Source organism: Micromys minutus, assembly GCF_963924665.1.
Source record: "Micromys minutus genome assembly, chromosome: 2".
Classification (NCBI taxonomy): Eukaryota; Metazoa; Chordata; class Mammalia; order Rodentia; family Muridae; genus Micromys; species Micromys minutus.
The window spans coordinates 18,390,674-18,412,868 of NC_137971.1; the positions used below are offsets into that span (position 1 = coordinate 18,390,674).

The 22,195-nt window shown below is 48.4% G+C and overlaps 1 protein-coding gene across 2 annotated transcripts in view; it reads left to right on the forward strand.

The window, feature by feature from the left end:
* Positions 1 to 22,195, forward strand: part of CRTAC1 (cartilage acidic protein 1) — a gene marked incomplete at both ends in the record, with an annotated part of 140,683 nt that overhangs the window by 70,735 nt on the left and 47,753 nt on the right. For both annotated transcript variants that reach the window (XM_080912174.1, XM_080912175.1), the window contains one exon: positions 21,979 to 22,175. In XM_080912174.1, the coding sequence (XP_080768300.1) occupies positions 21,979 to 22,175 (197 nt within the window). The remainder of the gene's footprint in view (positions 1 to 21,978; positions 22,176 to 22,195) is intronic.

The following is a 22,195-nucleotide window of genomic DNA, read 5'->3' on the forward strand; positions in this document are numbered from 1 at the left end:
CCTAAGTTAGTTGACTGTTGATCTTCCTGTGAAGTCCCTAGCTATCCCCTCTGGGTCCCTCAGTCCTCCCCCAGTTCTTCCATAAGACTCCTGAGCTCTGTCCAGTGTTTGGCTGTGGGTCTCTGCATCTCTTTAAGTCAGCTGTTGGGTGGAGCCTCTCAGAGGACAGCCATGCTAGGCTCCTGTCTGTAAAGCATAACAGAGTATCATTAATAGTGTCAGGGACTGGTTCTTGCTCATGAAACAGGTTTAGAGTTGGGCCAGTCACTGGTTGGTCATTCTCTCAGACTCTGCTCCATCTTTGTCCCTGCACTTCTTGTAGTCAGGACAAATTTTGGGTCGAAGTTTTTGTGCGTCAGTTGGTGTCCTTATCGCTCCACTAGGAGCCCTGCCTGTCTATAGAAGGTGGCCACTTCAGGCTCCATATCCCCCATTGCAAGAAGTCTCAATCCTATTTATGTGGCTCTCTTTTCCTGCCACCTTTCTACAGCTCCCTCTTAGCTCTCTCCTGCCTCTAAGAAGTCTATACACACAACCACAAACATACAAACACACACACACAACCACAGACACACATACACCAAACCACACACACACCCCACATACATTCTTGACCTTTTTGGAACATGGTCTTTTCAGACCCAGCATGGTGATGTATATGCATTTAATCTCAGCATTTGGGAGGCAGAGGCAAGTGGCTGGATCTCTGTGAGTTTGAGGCCACCCAGGTCTACAAGGTGAATTCCATGACAGCCAAGGCTACATAAAGAGACCCTGTCTCAAAAAGAAAGAAAGGAACAAGCAAACAAATGTGGCTTTTTGTTGTTGTTTTTGTTTTTGGCCCCCCAAAGAGATCCTCTCCCCTCTAAGTGAGAACCCTGCTTCTTGGTGCTGTTCCAGGGAATTCTTCCTGTGGGACACCTCCATCGGTGCCCATTCCCATCACCCTGGCATAGGGTCTTTTGTGTTCAGGGAGTGGTTGTGATGGTGGGTTTGTTGTTTTGTTTAATTACCACGTTTGCCATTTAGAACATTTCTGTTTAATGGTGAGGATAAAGCCCTTTCAAGAAAAGAAAAAAAAAAAAAAAAAGATACCAAGCTCCGGCAGTCACAATCCGTTCCCAAGAACACTAGAGAGGGTCTATGCATGGATGGGGTGCATAGCCTCCAGAGAAATGCAAATCCCAGCCTGAGCCATGCACTGTCACTTTGTAGCTAAATGACCCTCTGGAAGTCACTTGAGCTCCTATACCTCATCTGTAAAAAGGGATAATAGGTTCATTTGGGGGAACGTGAGAACATGCATAGGAAGTTCTTAGCCCAGTGCCTGGCAGGCAGTAAGCAGTCAGTACATGCTAAGCTGTCATTATGATGCATTCTAAAACTCAATCAGAGTCTGTGCTCCAAGCAGCTGTTTGGGAGTAGAGCGGAAGGTTTGGTGTCAGTCAGCCCTGCCTCCTGGAGCTCACGAGTTGAATCTAATCTGGAAGCAAGGGTAATTGGGGGCCCTTCACAGAAGCATGTTCACTAACCTTTGCCACTTGGGTGGCCCCTCCTGGTGAGTTGTGGTTGGCCACCGAGATTTCAGTGGCCTACTACAAGGTCACTCGAAGCCCACAGATGTGAGCAAATAAACATTTACAGTTATCAAAGACATCCAGAGAGTCCCATGCCTCCTCATGGGGTCATGACTTATAAGTCGGCCATCACAGCCTTTTGGGGAATCTTGCTGAAGACCTTGGCTGTACCAGCACGCCCCCATCATATAATGGAGGCCTTCTGGGCACTGTGGATGGCCGCTCCCTCATCTGTGAGATAGGAACAGCGACGTTGCACGCCATTGCCCAGGGCTGCCAGCCGACTCGTATGGAGGCCGTAGTGAGGGAAACAGCTGGACCCACCTGTTCTGGATGAGTGTTTGCACTTCCCAGAAGTCCCAGACTGAGCATCAGGGGAGCTGAGCAGAGGAAGATGGGGGAAGGGATCCATCCGTTGCTGAGTGTGTTCTAAGCATCATAGGTGCATTGTCGCAGTCACATCCCCCCAAGAGCCCTTTGAGACGATGATTATCATCAAACAACTGAGAAACAGAATGCTCAGAGACACCAGGTAACTTGCTCAAGGGCACAGAGTGGGGAAAAGCCAGGAGATCCACGATCACTCTTCTGCCTGCAGAAATGGGGCTCAAAGAACCCTCAGTAGTGGGGCGTGGCAAGCCCCAGACTTTTATTTCCTCACTAAAACACTTTGAAATAAAAAGAAAATCTTACAGACAAGTCAGGAGGGCAGGGTATCTGTGATGGAAACTGTTCCAGGATCTAGGGCATTTCTCGTCTTCCTTGGGCCCTCGGGTCTGGAGGAGCTTCTGGGAGCTTTGTGGGTTCACAAAACACAGACCAAGGTCCTTGAGGGGAGTGTGGACCTCAGTGCTTGTTCCTCTTTGTGGAAGGAAAAATAAACGGCTCACCCAGTGTCAGAAAGACCCAATCGCCGGTGCAGCCTCATCTTCCACCCTGCTGCTTTTATGAGTCTGGCTGATACATTTTCTGGGGAAAGAAGTTTTGGTCCAGAGCATGGTGGGTGGCCAAATCTACATCTACTTCCTGGTTCACGCAGCCCAGACGCTTTACCTTCTGCTTCGAAAATGTGACAGCCCTCAGGATCTTAGGAAGAGTTTATCTCCAAGTGATGCTTCCATAAACCAAGCAACACTGCAGCCACAGTATGGTGTTAGGGATGGGCACTGACAGCTAGCAAAACCTTGTCTGGGAACAGCACGCGGCCAGCCCTTTCCTTTCAGACTTCTGGTCACCAGAGCTGTGGGAGGAAGCATTAGTGTGCCGAACCACTATGGTCTTTGGTTCCAGCAGCCAGGAAATGAATGCAGGTCCCTGCTCCTGTATGACTCAGCCCTCTGTATGACACCTGCTCTGCATGAAGAGGATGAAGTAGGGCATGTCCCTGTGCGCCTGACATACCACATCAAGGGTGCCCACCTCACTCCTTCCCACGGCGAGCAAGGTCGGACAGGGACCCACTCTGCTCCCTGGCGACACTCGGAGCGGAAGCTCGGTCACCACTCAGGTCCTCCATGTTCCTCCCAGTCTCAGCTCCTGCAGTCACAGTGGCAAGTCAGTTATTTGTAACACCCAGATTGTCATTTCTGACAACAGGGCCGCATTTATCTGTTGAGTCTAATGATCGTGCGGACAGGAGCCTTATTTGTGCTGTCACATTCTGCTTTATCACCGTCTCCATCCAGGCCTGTGGGGGGCTCTCCAGATGAGCAGTAATGCCTCCTAGACACCTTACCTGCTACAGGTCCTCTCCCTGAGACTCACTTCCTTAGCAGCAGTTTCGGGGAGAGGGAACAGTGCCAAGTTAGGACTGTGTTGTGACAGTACAACCAGGAGCTCTGGAGGACTAAGGTCCAGCATGGTGCTCCTCAGCTGCGGAGATGTCCCTCCCAAAGTGCCTGCACAGCTTTGGCGCCGTGGGGACTTTTCCACAACAGCCACCTGGCTCTGATTTTCCAGCTACACCTCCAGAGAATTTACCAGAGGCACAACATACAAAAGCCATAACTCAGCTTTTGTGGGTATTTGGGGGGGAGGATGGGGAGTTGGACGCCACACCTGCTGAGAAGGTGTCACGTGCCCCTTCTGCACAAACTTGAGGAAAGTGGAGAAAGCTCTGCCAAAAGAGACCCCTGATCTAGTTAAAATGTTAGCTTAGGAGCAGAAAGAAGACACGGCGACTAGAGGGAAGAAAAACTAGCATTGGGAGCCGGAGAAGACAAATCCAGGCATCAGCCTGCCTCTTTCCAGCTATGTGACTTAAGCACATGACTGGCCTCAGGCTCAGTGTGACATTTAAGATGGGGAGGTAATTGACGGTTCTACTTTGTTGCTGAGAAGACCAAGTGTGGGGAAATAAAGTGACATGCAAAAGTCGGGTGGGCCCGGGGGTGGCCAGGATGGAAGGCTATGTCCTGTACCTCCATGGCTCTATGTTTTGATCCTCAGGGTTGGGGTCAGGTATCCCACAGTAGACAATATCCCCCACTGAAGGACAGCTGTTGGGAGCCTGTGGCCTTCTGGCCATTTGTGGAGGCTACAAATCGTCAGAGATGTCCAGGCAGACTCTGTTCTCTGCTGTCCTGTCTGCTTGCCACACACTGAATTTCAAATGATGCTGGCCGGTCTCTCTTATCTCTAAGAGAGTGCTGTGGTCCGAATCTTTTTTTTTCTTTCTAAAGGAGCCAAATGCACACATTACAAGGAGAAGAATGCCCGTGCCATCCCTAAGGACAGAGCACTGGCAGATGCCAAGGCTTGATCTGACCCTCACTGAACCACAGCAACTGGATGTGGGTGTAGTTTCAAAGCGCAGGTCCACATGGTCTTTGAAAGGGTTGTGGGCACAAAGAGGAAAAGGCTTGTGAAATAAGTCACAGCGCTCCTTTCTGCTAAGAGCAGGACACCAGGGTGGCTGATCCCAGCCTGGGTTCCATCCAGTGACTCAAAAGAACAAATGGTAGATCCAACTGGGAATTTTTCTCATCTCCAGGACTGGGAAGGATGTAGACAATGCGTTTGTTGTTCTCTACCCTTAGGGAAGACATGTATTCATGAGTGTGAGAGGGAAACTCAAATGCATTGTGAATTGTGAATTAATCAATAACATCCTTCTGGGTATTCACACCACACCACTTGGTTTGAGCGTGTTCGACTTTAGCGTTGTTGCTATAAATGCCTAATGGCAGAGACAAGCACCTTCCAGGTCCTTCTGTGCTGGCCTCAGAACACGGTGTGTTAGTTGGATCTTAAAGGAGGTGAGGAGGCCTGGAGATGAGCCACACATCTTGGTAAATGTAAAAACCACCTGGAGGATGTTTAGAACATGGGTTCCAAACAGATCTGGTTGCTGGGGCGGCACTCAGTCTGGGACTTGTGTTTCTCACTAGTTCCTGGGAATTTCAAATGTAAGCATCTGTGGTCTGCTCTTTGGGTACACTGATCCAGAGCAGCCCTCCTGAATTTTTTTTCATCTTTTAATTTGTGTGCTTTAATATGTGCAAGTGCATATTCCCATGGATGTGTACGCATGTGTGTCTACATGGGGGACCAGAGCTCAACCTCAAGTGTCATTCCCCGCCTTCTTTGAAACAGAGTCTCTCTCTATCTCTGTCTCTGTCTCTCTCTGTGTGTCTGTATGTCTGTTTGTCTCTCTGTGTGTGTATTTGTGTGTGTGTGTGTGTGTGTGTGTGTGTGTGTGTAAGAGAGAGACTGTCTCTGTGTGTGTGTGTGTGTGTTTGTGTGTGTAAGAGAGAGAGAGAGAGAAACTGTCTGTCTGTGTGTGTGTCTATCTATGTCTCTGTCTCTCTATGTGTCTATGTCTGTCTGTTCTCTCTAGCTCCCTCTCTCCCTCCCTCCTCTCTCTCTCTCTCTCTCTCTCTCTCTCTCTCTCTCTCTCTCTCTCTCCCTCCCTCCCTCCCTCCCTCTCTCTCCCTCCCTCCCTCCTCTCTCTCTCTCTCTCTCTTTCTCCCTCCCTCCCTCTCTCCCTCTCTCTCTCTCTCTCTCTCTCTCTCTCTCTCTCTCTCTCTCTCTCTCTCCTTCCCCCCAACCCCACACACACATTGGAACTTGAATCTCACCCATTATTCCGAGATGACTGTCCAGCAAACCCCCCGCAATTTGTCTGTCTCTACCTCCCTGACTGATTACAAGTGTGCCTGCCACAGACCCAGCGTTCTTACAAGAGTTTCGGGCATTGAGCTTAGGCCCTCATGCTTGTACTCACCAACTGAGCTCTCTCCTTAGCCGGTCTGCTGCAAAGCCGATGTGCCCATGAATGCCCTGCTAAAATATAGACTCTTGGTTAAAGATCTGGGATGCCCCCCCCAGTACATTTTTAACATGCTCCTAAATGATACCTTCACCCCCACACTTAGACTTAAGTGGTACATGTCTGCTCCATGCAGTTAGGAGGCGATCAGCCAGCCCTAGTGAGGCTTTTATTCTGAATGGAAGATTCAAATCATAAAATGCCTGTTGACCTAATATCTTAGATTATAGTCTTGTACCTTTCATTTGTAATTAGCATAACTGTTTATCTTAACTGCCAGTCAGGTAGGTAAATTTTATGCAGCAAGCACTTTAAAGAAATAAATGTCTGGGTCCAATTTGATACTTTCTCACTAATACTTAACACACAACATTTCCTCTCCCTAAACTTTAATGCACATTTGCTCCAACAGCCAGACTCTGATTAGTGTTAATGCATGGCTAGGGGAATTGAAGCCAGCTTGGCAACAAAGACCCCTCGGAATGAACACATTTCGTTGTTGGCAGCTCTATATTTTTTTTAAAGCGAGCGTCTCTTCTAGAACTATTTCCTCCCAATCAAAATGAAGAGCTGAATTCATCAGTTAACACTCCATAGCAACTAGAAGACTTTCGCTGCCTCCTCCAGCCATTATTTCTGAAGACACAGCCAGGCGTACCCCATTAGCTGCAGAGAGGGAACACTAGCAGCAACTTGATTTCCCTGTTGAGATGGGGTAGCTAGGGAAAGCGAGCAGACAGATGGGTACGGACAGTGAGTAGAGGTTCCCCCAAGTGAGGGAAAAGGGGTCCAACACAGTGTGGTCCACGTGGCTTGACAGGTACTGGGGACTTGAGCGGTTTTATGTTACAAACCCAAGCAGGTCACCATGGGGATTTCATCAAGCTATTATGTGGTCCAGAACCTTGTCTTGACAGAGCCCCAAGCCAGAAAAGTGGGTCTTTCCTAATCTGAAGATGGCCATTATTAGTCCCTGCTGAGCAGTGATCAACAGAAGCATCCCTATTCCTTATCTTTGCATGTCAGCCCTACCCTTCTTCAAAACCTGTCTACTGCCTAGCCTTCCGAACCCGTGATGCGTGTCTCTTTGCTCATCCAGTGCAGACATCAGACCAGGCTGACTTACAGCAGCCCCCTGTCCATCTCCAATCCATATTTAGCCCCAAATTCTAACCTAGTGGAGAAAACCTCAGCTGCAGCTGACCAGGCCCTCAACAGTGCCTATCTTGTCTCTTAACCAGAGCATTCTTGCAGCCTTTAGAGCCTATCTGTCAGCTCCTGTTGAACTTGGTAGAAGAAATAGAGCTCTCTGGAGGACCCCAAGCAGCTACCTCTGTTACAGACAGTGTGTGTGTGTGTGTTGTGTTTGTATGTATATACATGTGTGCGCGTGCGCATGTATGTGTGTGTGTATATAGTGTATGTGTGTGCTTGTGTGTGTTTATATATAGTATGTGTGTGTTTGCATGTATGTCTGTATGTGTGTATATATATAAACATATAGTATGTGTGCTTGTGTGTATGTATAGATAGATAGCATATGTGTTGTTTGTGTGTGTGTGTGTGTGTGTATATATATATAGTGTGTGTGTGCTTGTGTATGTATATATAGATTTTGTGTGTGTGTGTGTGTGTGTGTGTGTGTGTGTGTGTGTGTAAAACAATGGCTGTGTCTCTGTTTACATGCATTATGTCATTTGGCCTTGAAGCAGAGCAAATATTATTAACACTCCATAGATGAGGAAAATGAATCCTAGTGGATATAACCAGGTTCTTTATCAATCTTGTATTTGGGGTTAGAAGAATAAAATATGGTCCCGAGATCTGTGGAGCTCAGTCTCCTGTGCTCAAGGCTACCCTGGTAATAATAATAATTCAGCCTTTCAAACATATTTATTGAGTTACCATTATGTGTCAGACGGAAGACAGTCTTGCTAACCAGCGTCTACTGAGCATGTGCTCTGGGCCACACACTACTTTAACCATCATGGAGATACGGGGCAGATTTTCATCCTCTGACTTGAGTGGGTATCAGCATCCTCACTTCACATGAGAGGAACGGAGTCTGGACAACCAGAGATTGGAAAGAGCCCCCACATAGCTAGAGAGCTGTATCAGGAAGTCTCCCTCCCATCCTGAGACCTCAATCCTCTCAGCCTCTATGTTCTGTCTACACACCCAGTGCTCTCCCTGACACTCGGTGGCACCTCCACAGTATCCACCTCACTCTGGCCTCCCTACATGGATGTCCCTTCTCCAGGATAGGCAATCTTCCTCATGGGACTGAAGTCCATACCTGGTGGCCTATAGCTCACCATTCCTCCAGTGGCCCAATGTTGCTCTCTGGAGCCATACCTTAATCACTGTTCCAGACCATCCTTCCTCAAGTTGGCTGCCATTCCCTTCTCTCAAAGAAAAATTTCACCCACTGGCCAAAGAGAAAACCAGTCTCCAAGAACCACTTATTGATGGCTCTCTCCCGAGGTCTCATACCTCACCCATCTTTGCTTCCTTTCTTGCGATCTCAGGCTCAGCAAATCGGCTGTACTTGATTGATTGATCTTCTGTTCCTTCTGCCTCCTATCCACCTGGCCCAGACATCCTATCCATTCACTGCCATACACATACCCAAAGCTTGGAGCATATTGAGACTTAATCAACCTGTGTAGCCTGGCCATGATGCCCTAGGCCTTTCTGAGACCCTTTATCTTCAATGAGTCATCTACACTGCAGTTCCAAGCCTCTGTTCTCTCTAAGAAAGGATCATCTTAAAGGTTGCCAGCGGCTTCCAAATTCCCAAACACCTGTGTAGTTCTAAGATCTGCCTCTCCGCAGAGGTGTGGGAACTCCACCGGGCAGACAAAACACAGACTGCATTTACCCCATGCCATCAGGTGCTGGGCTTGTGGGAAGTGCCGATATACTGGTGGTGGGAAAACTCAGCCTAAGATGTAGGTCCCAGCCTGAGTGAGAAATGACATAGGTCGAGGACACAGCTGGGGTTCCCAAGCTCCTGGGCATTCAATTGTTGCTGGAAACGGCGTGGATTCAGGAACAAACGGGGCCTACACACTGAGGAAGATGAGACTGGAGCCAGGGATTCTCACACTCCTGAACATCCAGATGCTGCTAGAAATTACAGAGTTTATTGACTGTTCATCGTGGAAAATGGGTGCTTACCACTTCCTCAGAGTGGACCAGAAATTAAATGCCTTTTGCAGGAAGAAATGTCAAGGAAGGGTAGCTTATTGGCTAAACCCTCAGGGCCCATCTAGATACCTCATTAGCATAGAGATCTCTGTTCTGATCTAAATGACTATTGGTCACGTTGCTGTGTGGGGAGTGAGGTCATGTGTTCCAGACCAGGGATCCTGATAGGGAACAGGGGAACGCCTACCATCCTCAAATGGGTACCTGGGTAGGGGGTTCTCTGAACCCACTCAATCTAACCAAGTTTCCTGGCATGGCCCACTGCCCCACCCACATTTGCTGGTCCAATCCTCAACACTTTTGTCCTGAACCATTGGGAGCTAGTAGCTGCCCCTCTTGCTCAAAATCTTGTTTCCCTATTTTCTTTGTATTCTATCTTAGACAAATCCACCAAGGTTAGCTTAAGTTAGCTCAAAAGAACCTTTCGGGAGGATTCTGTGGAATCACATGGACTTGTAATGTTTGGGCTTGCCTAAAAGTCAACATGTAGCCCAAAGCTGGCCCCAAATTTTTGCTCATCCCTTTGCCTCGACCTCCCAAGTGCTGCTATGACACGTTTAACCCACCATGCTTGTCATGTGCTGTTTAAATTCCGTCTTTTGGTCAGATTTTCATGCATATAGTCACCAGACAATGCTTTCTAATGCAACTTTGCTATGGTGGCATATTCTGCTTACCATCTATTGGCGCTCCCCTCCATGGCCTAGCCCCTGCCTCTGGCACAATCTGAAGCTGGGGTATGATGCTGTGGGGACCACCAGCCTGGCGTCTCTGCATGGTCACTATCCATGGTGCCATCTGTGATTTCTGCTACAACCTCCCCACCCCCCTCTCTCTCTCTCACACACACACACACCACTGTGCTGTCCAGCCAACCTACCCAATCCCTAAATAAGTTTCCTGCTCTCAGATGTTCCTTAGCTTGTACTATTTCTTCCACAGATGTTTGTTTATAGACATCTTATTAAAAGCCTACGCATGCTTCAAGTTCTAGATCAAATGTATTTTTTTATGAAGTCTTTACTTCCAATGGAAGTGACCTTTCCATCTCCTGAACACTTGGGATTCGAGAAGCCACACCAGGCTGAGACCCTGGGAAGAGATTTACACCAAAGGCCATGTATATCCATCATGGTGCCTGGCAGTGGTCCCAGCTTTAAACAGGATTCCAGTATGAGGTGCCATGAGTCAATAATTAACTTATTTCTGATCTTGAAGAAGAAGCAAACATCTACGGGCCATGTGCCCCACCACTGGGACCTAAATTGTCATACCTCAACTGAGAGAGAGAGCCCAGCAGTCTGAAGTGGCAGATCCTGGGTAGTTATAGCATGCCATAAAGTTTGAGTAGGTATCTAAAATGTTTTATAACAAAGCAGTTAATGATCTCCCTAAATCCTAAGCAAGTGGATCTACATGCTGAAGTCATGACTGCTAGAGCCCAGACTTGCCCTCTGGACACTTGGATGAGGATGACGCAAAGAGATTTGAAACAAGACCGATATCCGGAACATCGTGAGACAGGCAAGTGCTCTATGTTCACTCTCCTCGGGTGTCTGGAGGAGAGTGGAAGGTTGTCCAGATGTCTCTGAGGACACAGGGACATCATGGAGCCAGCGAAGCTCTGCCCTCCCATCAGTAGGCCTTGAGGAGTATGTTTCCAAAGCAGACTCGATGAGTCACTGTCACCTAGAGACACATCCTTCATCCTTCCAGACACTTCTCTTCTTAATGACACACCGCTCCTATTTGAAAGTTGTCAATCACAGGCCCCATCTCCTGGCTCTGCCATCGCCATACAAACCTAGCTGAGGCCGTCATAGATCTTCTCTGATGTTTGTCCTACAGTGGCTTGCATCCGGTAATCCCTGCATGCCCATAGCAAGATGGGAATCTCCTGGAAGCTCACGGGCCAGTTACTCTGGCTTACACACCATGACAGAGACAAGCGATTGTGCTTTGACTTTACCCCATACATCATGGCGTGTGCACACTCTGTTCACACATCACACGCGTACATGGATGCTAAATGAAATAAGAAAAATCCCAAAGAAACAAAGAAAGGAGAGAAGAAGGAAGTGCCTTCTATTCAGGGCGAAGCTAGAGCTTGTGTATGAGGCTGGGACAGTGTCACCATTCAACCCTTTGAGCAGAAGGACGGTGCAAGAGAATGAAGCCAACCAGAGACAGGGGAGAGGAACAAAGACAAAGCCCCACAGTCCAAGGCTGCTAGCTCTCACTCCACTTGCCCGTAGGTCGCCCACAGGTCTAGTTCCACCCTCTCGGTTCCTGTAGTTTGGGATCTGTGCCAGAAACTCCTCAGCTAGTGCAGCTTAAGTGTTTGTCACACACAATCAAAGAACCTTGACTAACAGCCTCCATCTGGCCCGGGGATCCCTCCTTTGACAGTCTCTGCAGTGTCTGCCTTCCTGTCTCCCTCTTTTCCTGGAAATACGTTGAGGAATAAAGTCACGTTCTTGTTCATCTCCACCATCTCATCTCAGCAAACAGGAGTGGGCACCTGCCCAGTCCCGCCGTTGTCCTGGGAACAGTGGGGAGACAGACCTGCCGGTGAGGGTCTCTGCCTTCCAGGTGCTTCTGTGCACATTCAAACAGAAAACAGAAAACCAGGAAATTCCAAGGGCACTGAGCACACACTGAGCGCAGAGATTTTTTTGGAATGAATCGTACATCAGTCTCTCCACGTGGAGTTTTTACAGAACACAGACAGTTCCGGCTGCAGCTCATTCTTACCTTTTAGTGTCAAACCTCCCTTTCTTGGAAAACCATCCACTCTTCAGGACAGAAGTGGGCTTTTTTTTCCCCTTCATCTTAGTTATTGTTTTGAGTAGCGCGTTGTCTTTGTGAGGTCTTCTTCAGTCTGGCAGACTCTTAGATCACGATCAAACTTGCCTTGCATTTCTGCATGCACTTTTCAAGCTTAGGGAATTTACCTCCCCAGACCCTTCATCCCATCCAGGAACCTCCCATTCCCGAAACCCCACACTTCCACGGGGAATCCTTGATCTCCAGACAAATCCTGTTTCGGAATGCAACATGGAAACCACCTGTCTGGATGCCTTTCCATATGTTCTCGGGTCCTATTTAACTTCAATGGCTTTTAACGAATTAAACATGAGAAAAGGAAGAAGGATCGTTACGTACATTTCCAAAGAAATGATCTGTGCTCCAAGGTATGCAATTAAAAATGGAAACATTTAGCTACAGCTCTGTATTAGTTATTTCTCTCATCACTGGGGCCAAATTGTTAGCGTTCTGTCTAAGCTCCACCCATGGTTACCTGGCGAAAGCCAGGTAGGGCTGACTCACTATAAAAGGGACTGTTTGTCTCCACCCCCCACCTCTCTTTCTCTTGCTCTCTTGCTCCTGTTCTTGCTTTCCCTTCCCCCTCTCTCCATGTACTCATGGCCAGCCTCTATTTCTCCCCCTCCCCCTGCCTTTCTCTGCCCCTACCACCTTCTTAATAGACAAAATTCTCACACAAATGCCTGACAGAAACATCTTCAGAGTGGACAGTGTGTTGTTTGCTCACAGTTTCAGAGGGTGTGGTCCAGAGGTGCCTGAAAAAGCTTGGGCCGTGACAATGGGACAGGCAACACAGCTTGTTCATATAGTGGCAGAACGTGACTCGGAAAGAGACTGGGCCAGGATAAGAAACAAACACAGCTGTCAAGGCCTGTCCCCAGAAACTGGCTTCTAGCTTAGTCATACTTCTTGACCTCCCAAAACAACATCATGAACCCAAGACAAAGTCTTCAAACACGGTAGCTGATGAGAGATCTGTCGCATCCAAGCTGTGACATGCTAGAAAGAAAACAAGAACTCAAAAATGGTGACATCTGGAATCTCTGTGAGGAACAGTGGAGACTGTTCTGGCTTTCTTTTTTACTTATTTGTTTCCAGTTTGTGTTCCTCCTGCCTCAGTTTCCCAAGTACTGGGGCTATAGGCCTGCACCTCCACGCCAGCCTTCTTGTTCATTCTTAGCTTTTTCCTGCGGTCTCTGAGGACATAGTCAGATATTCTGAGAGCCAGCTACAAGCCAGTTGTATCCAGACTTCCACTGGGCAGACATGCTGGTCATGAATTCATATGGCTTGCCTAGAGAACTCCACTGATATATGGGTAATCCTTTTCCCTACTTTCCAAGGATCCATTTTTCTTTCCCTTAGGTCTGAGGTGATAGCTCATCGTTATCTTATTTCTTTCCAAAAACTTAGTGGCTTGAAGATGATTTATTATTGCTCCCATTCTGTGCAGCGGGAATCTGGTCTAGAACCTTCTGTTCTCCATAATGCTTGGGTACCCCTGGTGCTGCTGCTCCCAGGCAGGCTAGGCTGAGGGCCGGAGAGGTCTTTGCCTACGTGCTTGGTGCTTCTCCATTCTCCCATGGGACTGACTTGACTTATGCAGCTCCTGATTGTCTCACGAACATCAGATGGTGGCCAGCTTTCCCCAGAGACAGACAGAAACCGCTGGGCCTCTGAAGGGCTGAGACTAGAGCTGGCCCATCACCACTGTTACCATGTTTAATTATCCAGGCAAATCGCAAAGACATTTCAGACTCTAAGTATATCATTGTGTATTCCATATATATTCATGTGTGTAATACATATCACACATGTCATCATATATGTGTGTTATATAACATACATATGTTATCATATATCATGTTTGAAATATTTTATATATGTGAAATGTGATAATATACATGACTAACAAAATTTTTTGACAAGGATTGACAGTTTCTGTCTGCCAAGAGCCAGATGGTATTTTTAGCTTTTAGACCAGACAGTCCCTGTCACAACGACTCAATCCTGTCTTTTACCACAAGTAGCTATATATGATGTATGGCTTTGCATACTTATGTCCCAATAAAACTTTATTTACAAAAGCAGGCAATAGTTCACATATTGTTCTTTGGCTGATTATTGCTTTAGACCAAATATAAGTTTGTCTTTCAGTTAATTTCATCTAAAGGCTAGCGAATCACTTTTTACCAGAAAGTCACTTCATTTAACTTATAGCTGAAGGTATTTATTAATGTGACCAAAAATAAAATATGTCTTTTATGCCCATAGTCATGAAAATACAATGTATCTTTAAAACATTTTAATAGGAATTGTCTAGAGTAGCCCACCATATGGGAGTGTTTCCCAGTGGCAATGTCCCAGCCTCCTGGTGACATGCTGGATCAGTCACTTTCATCGTTGCTTTGAGAGACTGCAGAGATGCTAAGTGTTTAAGTGAACTTGCTGATCTTGCAGACGACCCAGCTCCAGTTGTCAGCACCCACATGGCAGCTCACGAGCATCGGCATCCTGTTCCACAGCATCTGATGCCCTCTTCTGGCCAATTTGAGCATCATGCACATGACATGTGTACATAGAAGCAAAACATTCAGACACATAACGCAAATAAAAGAGAGTAATAGAGAAAAACGTTAAACGCCATCACTGCTTTAACAAAAGCACCATGTGGAAGAGGTTGTCTGGCTCACAGTTTAAACACAGCTCATCACAGTGGAGAAGCCATGGAGTAGGAGCTCCAGGAAGCAGAAAGACATGAAGGCTGCTGCCCAGCCTGCTTGCACCTTTATGTTCAGTTCAGAACCTCACCCCATGATGGTGTCACCACCACCACCAGTTAGAGTGGGTCCTCCCTCCTCAGTTCACACAACCTAGAAACTTCTTTGCAGGCATGCCCAGAAGTTTGTTTCCATAGTAACTAAATCCAATAAGTAGACGGTCCTCTAATACTTGCCATCTGTCTGGTCAACAGGTAGCCCGGCTCCCCCTTTTCCTTGCATCTCTGTTGAAGGCCCACCCCTTCATTTGTGTGTGTTCAGACTCACTGACTGTTGGGTCTATCATTGTGTGTCTGTCTCTAGTGTTCATCCTGTCTGGATGCAGATCCCCTTCTCCCCTTCTCTCTCCCTCCCTGCCTCCCTCTATGTTTTTCCCCATTCAAGACAAGGTCTCTCTATGTAGCCCTGGATGTCCTGAAGCTCACTCTGTAGACGAGGCTTTCCTCAAACTAACAAAGACCCCCTGCCTCTGGCTCCCGAGTGCAGTGTGTACCACCACACCATCCCTGCTTCTTTCTTTCTGGGCTGTGTCAGGTAGGGTTTGTTGTTGTTGTTGCTTTCATAATTTACTTTTTAAAAAGAAGTTCCCTGTTTTTAATTCTCAAAATAGGTATGTTTCATGTCTAAAAAGCTTCATATATATATAGAGGGGGGGGGGAGATCACATGTAAATTATTTAGCCTAGTACCTGGCACATGCTAAATACTTAGTGATTACATCCTTTTATCTAAGTGATTTTTTTCCCCTCACATGGGTCACAAATATCACCACCACCACCACCAACAACAACAACAACAACAAGGTAGCTCCTCTGTCTCCATCAGTAATTCTTTCTCGCCTCTACCCCGGATATCAGCTAACCACATCCTCTCTGTCATGGCCCTGTTTGTACATGTTTGGGGAATTACCAAAATCGGAGGATAAAAGACAAACCAGGATACCGTGCACCGTGTGCCTTTTGTTCAGCCATAAGGAGATGATCTGGCACTGAACCCCTTCTGTCCGCTCTGAAGAGATTTATTGAACACTTGCTGTGGACTGGGTGGAGGATGTGAAGCAAAGAAACATGTTCCTGCCCTCTTGACTCTCGGGACCCACTGGGAGAAACAGGAGACAGAGAGACAACAGGGAACTGTAGGAAAGAGGGTGCAGGGATCAGAGATCAGGCGATCTCTCTGGGGAGCTGCCTTTTAAGATGAACCCTAAGAGAGGGGATGAGCGGCTGTGGGGAGCAGCAGGAGGAAGTAGACTGAAATCTACTGGGCAGCGTCAACCAGCAAAGTGGGCGATCGCAAAATGGGCGGAGCCAGACCAGGCCCGGTGGTACCCATGGCTGTGGCTGCGGTGGCCAGTTTTCCTCATCACTGAAAAAACAAACGCTCAACAGAAGCAACCTCCGGGAAGAAACTTCTGTTTTGACTAATGGTGTCCGAGATGGAGTCCACCATGGCGGAGACAGCAGAGCAGCATGGCTAAGACTTGTTTACATTTTGGTGAATCAGAAAGCAGATAATAAGACCGGAAGGAGATCCTGGTTAATTGTCAGTCCCACCCTCGCCTCCATCAATCACGCCTCCGGTCCAAAAGGTTCCACAGCGCCACCTGCTGGGGACCAAGTGTTTGAGCACTCGGGCCTGGGAGGAACACATCATACTCAAACCACAGCATCCACCCAGGAGTTTCAGGGAGGTAGCTGGCACAATCCGACTTACCTGTTAAAAAGGTGCCTCTGACTCCTATGGGAGATTAGATCAGTGGAGTAAACGAGGAAAACAGAAAGGAGGCACCGCAGATACGGTGGCAGTCAATCGGGGAGGGAAAAAAAAGAATAACGCTGAGGTATTTTTAGAGGTAGTTTTGACAAGGAGGGCTGATGGATTAGATGGGAAGACGAAGGGGAGGGGGGCTCAGGCTGATGCCAAGCTCCTGGTTTTAGTGCTTGGGTGCCTACTTGGGGGAGGGAGAAATGGAGCAATCAATAGTTCCATTTTGGACATGCTCCATCTCGGGCGCATGAGGGGAAATGTCAGGTAGGCAGTCGGATATATGAGTCTGAGCCTGGGCTAGAGATATAAATTTAGGGGTTGTCAGTCATGAGAATGGATACGACCAACTAGTAAATGGAGAGAGAGAAGACAACAGAACCAAGGCCAGTCAGAAGGCAGGGATAGGAAAAGGGACCCAACGGTGGGCGGAAAGGAGAGGAGGCTAGAGAGGCAAGAAAGTAAGGCAGTGTGTTGTAAAGCACAGTGAGGAAGCTGTCCTGTGGGACAGTGGATGGCAGTTGGGGGTGGCCACAATGTCACTCACTTCCAAGAGGTTAAACTCAATAAGGACAGACAGGGCCTCCTGCAATCTGGCCACATTAGAGCCACCAAGGGCAGCAAGCAGAACGACTTTTTGGACCACGGTTAGATGAGAAAGGAAATGCATGATGGGAAAGCAGAGACCACTTATAAAGGCAACTCTCTGAGAAATTTAACCAGGGAAATAAATAAAGACGTTCAGGGATAGGAAATAGTATCATGTTTAGAAACTAACTACTTGATCATCAGGGAACAAAAGGTCACACCTCGGGCTTGTTGTGATTTTTTTTTAAATGATGAGAGCACACAATTGTGTAACTATTCACAGTTTACCAAGTGTTGTCACACACACTCTCACACGCCTCACGGCGGTCCTTGGAGGTGTAAGCAGCACTGAGCTACCGATGAGGAAAACTTAAAGGAACTGAGTGACAAACTCAAGCCACTGTCAGGACGTGCCCTCGGGGCTGTGCTAGTCTAACCATGGCTGGCATACTCTCTGATATTAGACATCATAACTATCTTTCAAGAACATGGGGCCCTGCCTGATTTCCTGGCTCCTTTTAACTGTGCTCCCAAAGCCCCTTGGCCTTCTACAAATACCCAGTGCTCCCCAGCAAGTGTCAGAGAAAGGAAACACAAGGCCCTATGTTTTGCCCCGGCTCCTCATGGTGGAGCTGATACCACAGAGGGACTTGGATAAGTCACTTAACCTCTGTACTCTAGTGTTCACATCTATAAAATGGGGTTGCTTATAGGACCAGCATCCCAGGCTTATCATGATGAAGTGGGATTTAAAAGCATTTGGCACAGAGTGTGTACAGGGGAACTGCTCTCTGAAGGCCGCCCAGGATTACTTTTATTCATTCCTCCCTGTTCACCCCTCACCCCCTCACCTCTGCACATACACCTTCATACCCTCATCTCTATATTACACACACCCTTACCAATAAACACATATTCTCGTTTATTCATACACGCAGACACACAACCTTATTCCCATCCCTCATCCCTCTTACTTACACACAAACACACACACAAGCACACACATGCACACTTACACATGAATGTACACATACAGACATGTAACACACTCACTCACATACACACTCATATACACACTCACACACATACACACTTACATAGACATTCGTTTTATGTGCACACACATGCACGTACACAGACACACATGCACACACAAACATACACATTCACTTGCACACAAGAACACTTATACAGACACATGTGTGTGCGTGTACACACATACACATATGCACTCTCACACACATAAACACACACATGCACACTTACACACACCTGCATGCACACACACACAGACACATGCATACACACATGCACACACACAGACACATGCATACACACATGCACACACACACAGACACATGCATACACACATGCACACACACAGACACATGCATACACGCATGCACACACACAGACACATGCATACACACATGCACACACACAGACACATGCATACACACACAGACATACTCACATACACACGAGTCCTTACTAACCCATCCCCACTCACCCCATCCTGTCTCCTTCCTCCTCTTACCTGTCCTTTCTTATCCTGACCCTCCATCTCCACTCCTTACCCCCTCATTCCTCACCACCCACCCTCTCCACCTGCATCCACACACACCATCTCTTCCATCTTTACCCTCCACCTCTCCTTCACATTCCATCCCTACCCGTCACACCTTTCATCTCCACCCCACCCCTCCACCCCTTCTCCCCTAAGCCCTTCTTCTTGCATTCTGTGTCTGAGCACCTGCCATAGCGTGCTCTAGACATAGCACATGCAGAGAGGCACACATCCTTTCAGACTCCGGCAGTGTGCACTTAATGAGGGGAGGGATATGGTACAGACACACCTTTGCCCTCTAGAGAGCTAGCCAAGGCCAGACACTGCGGGATACCCTGAAGAGAGAAGGTCACATCTAGTCTGGCACGTGGGGCTGACCACACAGGATGGGGCCAGGAGGGTGGGCGGATGTTCCCCGTGGAGCAGGGGTCTGCAGCTGAACAAAGACACAGGTGCAGCCGGAAAGGGCAGTACATCTTCAGGGACTGCTGAGGAAGCAAGCAGTAACAACGGCTCCCTGGAGAAGGAGTGAGGACTTTTCCTTGGAACAGCAGATGTTGGTGCTATAGGGCCAGCCCAGGGTGACCTGATGGAAGGCTGACCACTGGGGCACTGCCCTGGCTTGGCCTTGCCCTGAGGTTGTTCAGGACCCCACCTCAAAGCAGACTATGTCTCTAATCTCTGGGGAGGTGTGACCAGAGCGTCAGAGCGTAGGTTTGGGGAACCCCTTGACATGTTCTAATTGTGTAACCAGTCAAGACTGACCCAGCCTATCTACTTCACCCCACAATCCCCATAGGAGGCACCCTGAGACGGGCACCCCACGATCTTCCAGGAACAGACGATCAAGGACCACTTCATAGGGACAACAAGATTTTGGCCACCCCAGCCACCCAGATCCAGGATAAAAACCATGTTCCCTCCCCTGCTGTTGGGAGCTGGTCCCAGAGCATGACAAATACCTGAGTTACCCAAGGGGAAGGGGGTAAAGAGGTTATCAATGCTGGGCATTGTGTGGGACCCCCACCACCACATCCTGCAAGAAGGACAATGGCTTTGCCCATCTCCTGAGCTTACTTAGACCCCTGGACCTGCAGAGCTTTCCAGGCTGTTCCACTCAGTCTAGGGATTCCTTGCTCACCTGGAGGCGACATGTATGGTGGAAATCATCTACTTGGAATCATTCTGGTTGAATGTGAGTGGGCAGGCTCATATGCTAACCCCCACAGCCACACTCTTGTGGTCTCCTCCAGTTTCCGCCTCACAGAAGAGAACAGCAGAGTCTAGAGCCCAAGGCCACAGCCCTAACTACAGCAGAGTTAGGGCTTCCGTGGAGTAGAGCATTGGAAAGTACTTCGCAATCTTTGTAAAGTGTTGTTAAAATGTACATTTCTTGTCCCCTCCACCTCTAATGTTCCTCAGAGCCACTACTTTGGGGAAACTACCAGAGAAATAAATACACACAGGACTGAGTATGTCATCACACACAGTGTGGAAAAAGTATATAATCCCTGCCCTGAAGAGAGAAGCCCAGTGGCTACTTCCAGGTCATGTGATCTCGGACCTCACCTGGCCTCTCTGGCCCTTTGTTGCTCTTTCAGAAACATGCCGTACCTTTTCCTTTCTGGGTTGTGTGGGGCTCAAGCAAGATGATGAATCACAGTGCGTGATCTTTGTGAGGCCAACACCCAGTGAACACAGTGGTCTGAGAAGGCAGGTGCTGTCCGATGGAAGAGTTGAGGGCCTAGATCTTTCAGGACTAGTATTTAACACTAAAAGTCACATCCATCCCCAGGGTCAGACCCAACTGCTGACAACGCTAGAACCAGAGTGTTCTGTCTTGTCTGCCCTGGCGTGTCTTTAAAGGTAACGCTCCGCCCTTGATACTCAGCTCTCAGACACACTTCGTCAAGGTGTCTAAGGTACACCCTCCCATCGCCCAATGCTGACTCAGCCCCCGTGAGCCCCATATCCCCTTTCACTCTGTGGGTACCAGAAGGCGTTGGCCAGCTACCAGCATCCCCTGGACTTCTCCAGCTTCTGGTGACACAAGAGAGAGCTAGGTTGGACCTGTTTCAGGCCTAAGAAGAGATTTCTCCCAAAGACCTACAAGAGCTGACTATCCTCCCTGGGTCATCTAAACCAGCTCATGGTGGATGCACCACCCAGCTGAAAACACAGGCTAACTGGCAGGCTCTGGTGAATGGGGTATGTGGGTTTCTCCGGAGATCCTGGCAGGCTGCCGTTCTGAAGCCGGAGGCATCATGCTCAGCCATGCTGCCTGGGAGAATCTTTGTTCCCTCAGTTCCCCCAGACGGAAAGGTGATGGGAAAGCCAGAGTCATGGGACACTCGAGCCCACAGGACTCAGAGATTTCACGCAATAAATATTTACTGAGCACCTACTACATGTCTGGTGCCGCTGAACACAACATGAAGAGAAGGTTCTATCCTCACTGAGCCAACGTTCCAGTGGAACCACAGAGAGCAGGAAAAGATGAACCAGAACACAGACGGCTAGAGCTGTGGGGCTGCATGCGGAGGGGGGGGGCAGAGACACAGATGCAGGGAGTAAGGTCAGCGAGGGCTTAGAGAACGTCTGGAAGGGGGCCAGCCATAGGGCTGTCTAGACCAGCGTCTCACCTAGAGGGCACAGCAAATGCGAAGCCCCTAAAGCAGCAACATACCTGGAGCTTCCTGTGACAAGGAGGGCTGCGTGGGTTCAGGAGAGACAGGCGTGAGCGATGGGCAGCTTCAACTTTCATCCCAACTCTCTAGAAAACGATCCAGCAGGTTTGCCTGGTAACCCTCAACCCCGAGATGGGTAGTCTCTCATCCCAGGAACTGGTGCTTCTTCCTAGCCGACAGTTGTCTAGATTCAGTCACACAGCTTCCCTGGGGGTCACTCTCAGGGAGGGGATTGGGAGTAGGAGGTCCCAGAAGAGCAGCAGAAAGGTGCCTGGAAGCTGTTTTCCCTCGGGAAGTTCTACTCAGCTCCTCTGAGCTTCACTGAGGGACCTCATCTGTTTCTCCTTGTGAAGTGCGTTTCTAGCAGCATAGCCTCCCACACCAGTCTTGCCTGGGTTTTTGTCGACATCATGTTGTTTTTTAAATTAATGAGGTCATCCGTGGGAAAATGCCTTTTACCAAGAAATTAACAAGGTAAAATGTCAAGACCCTTAGTTGGGACTGCCCACTCCCTTTGCCCAGCCCACTCCTTGAACTGTGTTCTACATGGCTCTGATCCACTTTTCTCTAGCCTCAGTTTCTTTCTGATCCAGGGTTTCCTGCAGCAAAGCTCCTTCCTGTGTATACCATGGGCCAAATTGCTCAAGGTACAACCAACTGGACAGATCTAGCCACTCACCCTCAAAACCGTCTTCTTGCTCCTTCTCCAGGTACAACGGTCCCAACCTGGTTCTGAAGTACAATCGGGCCCAGAAACGTCTCGTGAACATTGCAGTGGACGAGCGCAGCTCACCCTACTATGCTCTGAGGGACCGGCAGGGCAACGCCATTGGGGTCACAGCCTGTGACATCGATGGGGATGGCCGTGAGGAGATCTACTTTCTCAACACCAATAACGCCTTCTCAGGTGAGGGTCAGGTCGTCAGT